Genomic DNA, 1590 nt, shown 5'->3' with positions numbered 1-1590 from the left:
AGTAGTTAAGAGAATTTTAAGAAAATGCACAAATAATAAATGAAAAAGAACAAAGGACCCCACCCTACCCCCAAAGTAACCCACGCAGCTAGACTATCTTGGTATATAATTGAGGTGGCATTATAATCACTGGAGAACAAGAAACTTAGGGAGAGGCATCCTAGGATTTCATCTTGGGAAAGCCAACCGGAAGCGACCTTCTGAGACTTTGCTTGTACACATTCAACTGGTGGAAATGCAACACACGGCTCAGCTCCGCCCTCAGACAATCTGGAGAAAGTTTCAGGTGTGCCGGCACTTCCCGCCGCTAGGTGGCACCTGGAAGCTCGCAGGCGCGCGGGGAGGACGCATGCGCCGTGCTCTTACGTTGCGCTGCGGCCTCTTTGCTCCTGCACGTGGGTTTCCACACGCAGCGTGGACCCGCGTGCACAGCGCTGACGCACGCGCATTTCCGTGCACACCGCTAATCGCGCCGTACCGGTTTGCCAGGTTTTGTGAGGGCGGCTGAGCTGACCCGGCGGTCCGAGATGTCCGAGCTGCCCGCAGACAGCAGTGTCCCGCCGACGGGCGCGGCGAATGACCACGGCGACGTCCCGCAGGCGGAGGTAGGCGGCGGGCGGCGGGCGGCGGCCCCGGCGCAGCCTGTGGAGGCCAGCGACCGTGCGACGGCGGCGGCCAGGGAAGGTCCGATGGCGGCACCTCAGGAAGGTCCAGTGGCGGCGGCCAGGGAAGCCCGCATGGCAGCGGTCGCCAGAGTGTTGGCGGAGCCCGCGGAGGGAGAGGGTGCTGAGGCCAGACCCCGGCCCAGGCCCGGCAACGGCCCAGGCGCGGCTGCGGCGCCATATCGCCTCCTCCCTCAGCATTTTGAGGCCATGAGAGTTTACCAGCAGGGCCTGCGCCGCTACCTGGAGCGCTTCGCGCTTGCTCCTGGCCGAATTCCGGAGCTGGAAGGACGCCGCAGGGGGTTTGTGGAACCCTGGGGAGCAAGGGAGGCGGCGTTTGATGCGGAATACCGGCGGGATCCTCAGAGGATGGATGCTGATATGTTAACATTGAGTATAACTCTGACTGCGTCTGCAGTTATCAACCCTCTGATACGAGAACTTGGTTGTGATAAGTGTACCAGTAGAGAATAGTTTCGTGAAGAAAGTACTTCAAGAAGAACCTCTGCGTTGGAGACAGCCTTGTCGCAATCCTGTAACCTGATTTGAAGAAGTCCGAGTATGTGAGAATAAGTGAAGGCACAGTTCGGGGGAAGAAAGAAGAAGACTGTGGGGCTTGGGGATCCCGGTCACCCCCACCTTTAAATGTTTTATTTTTTTTCCTTGTTCATACAACGGAATAAACTCCTGTGTATCCAGCATGCAGTTAAAACAATACCTTTGTGTTTTGTTTTCTTCTCTGTCTTAAAAGTTTTGCGATAACTGACATATTGGTTTAGGTGTACAACATAATACTTTGGAAACTGCATGTATTACAAAATGACCACTGTACCAAGTCTAGTTCATATCCATCACCATACCCAGGTATACATTTTTTTCTTGGGATGAGAGTTTTAAAGATGTTCTCATAGCAACTGTCAAATATACA

General features: G+C 54.6%; 1 protein-coding gene across 1 annotated transcript; it reads left to right on the top strand.

Moving 5' to 3' along the window:
• The first annotated feature begins 527 nt into the window (after nucleotides 1-527).
• LOC130837994 (EP300-interacting inhibitor of differentiation 2-like) lies at nucleotides 528-1136 on the top strand. Its single transcript, XM_057710740.1, has one exon. The coding sequence runs from the start codon at nucleotides 528-530 to the stop codon at nucleotides 1134-1136; it is 609 nt and encodes a 202-aa protein (XP_057566723.1).
• Nucleotides 1137-1590: the final 454 nt, after the last annotated feature.

The sequence above is a fragment of the Hippopotamus amphibius genome, chromosome 16 (genome assembly GCF_030028045.1).
Source record: "Hippopotamus amphibius kiboko isolate mHipAmp2 chromosome 16, mHipAmp2.hap2, whole genome shotgun sequence".
Taxonomy (NCBI): Eukaryota; Metazoa; Chordata; class Mammalia; order Artiodactyla; family Hippopotamidae; genus Hippopotamus; species Hippopotamus amphibius.
Note: the sequence above shows the minus strand (reverse complement) of the source record. Positions and strands in the feature narration are given on the sequence as shown.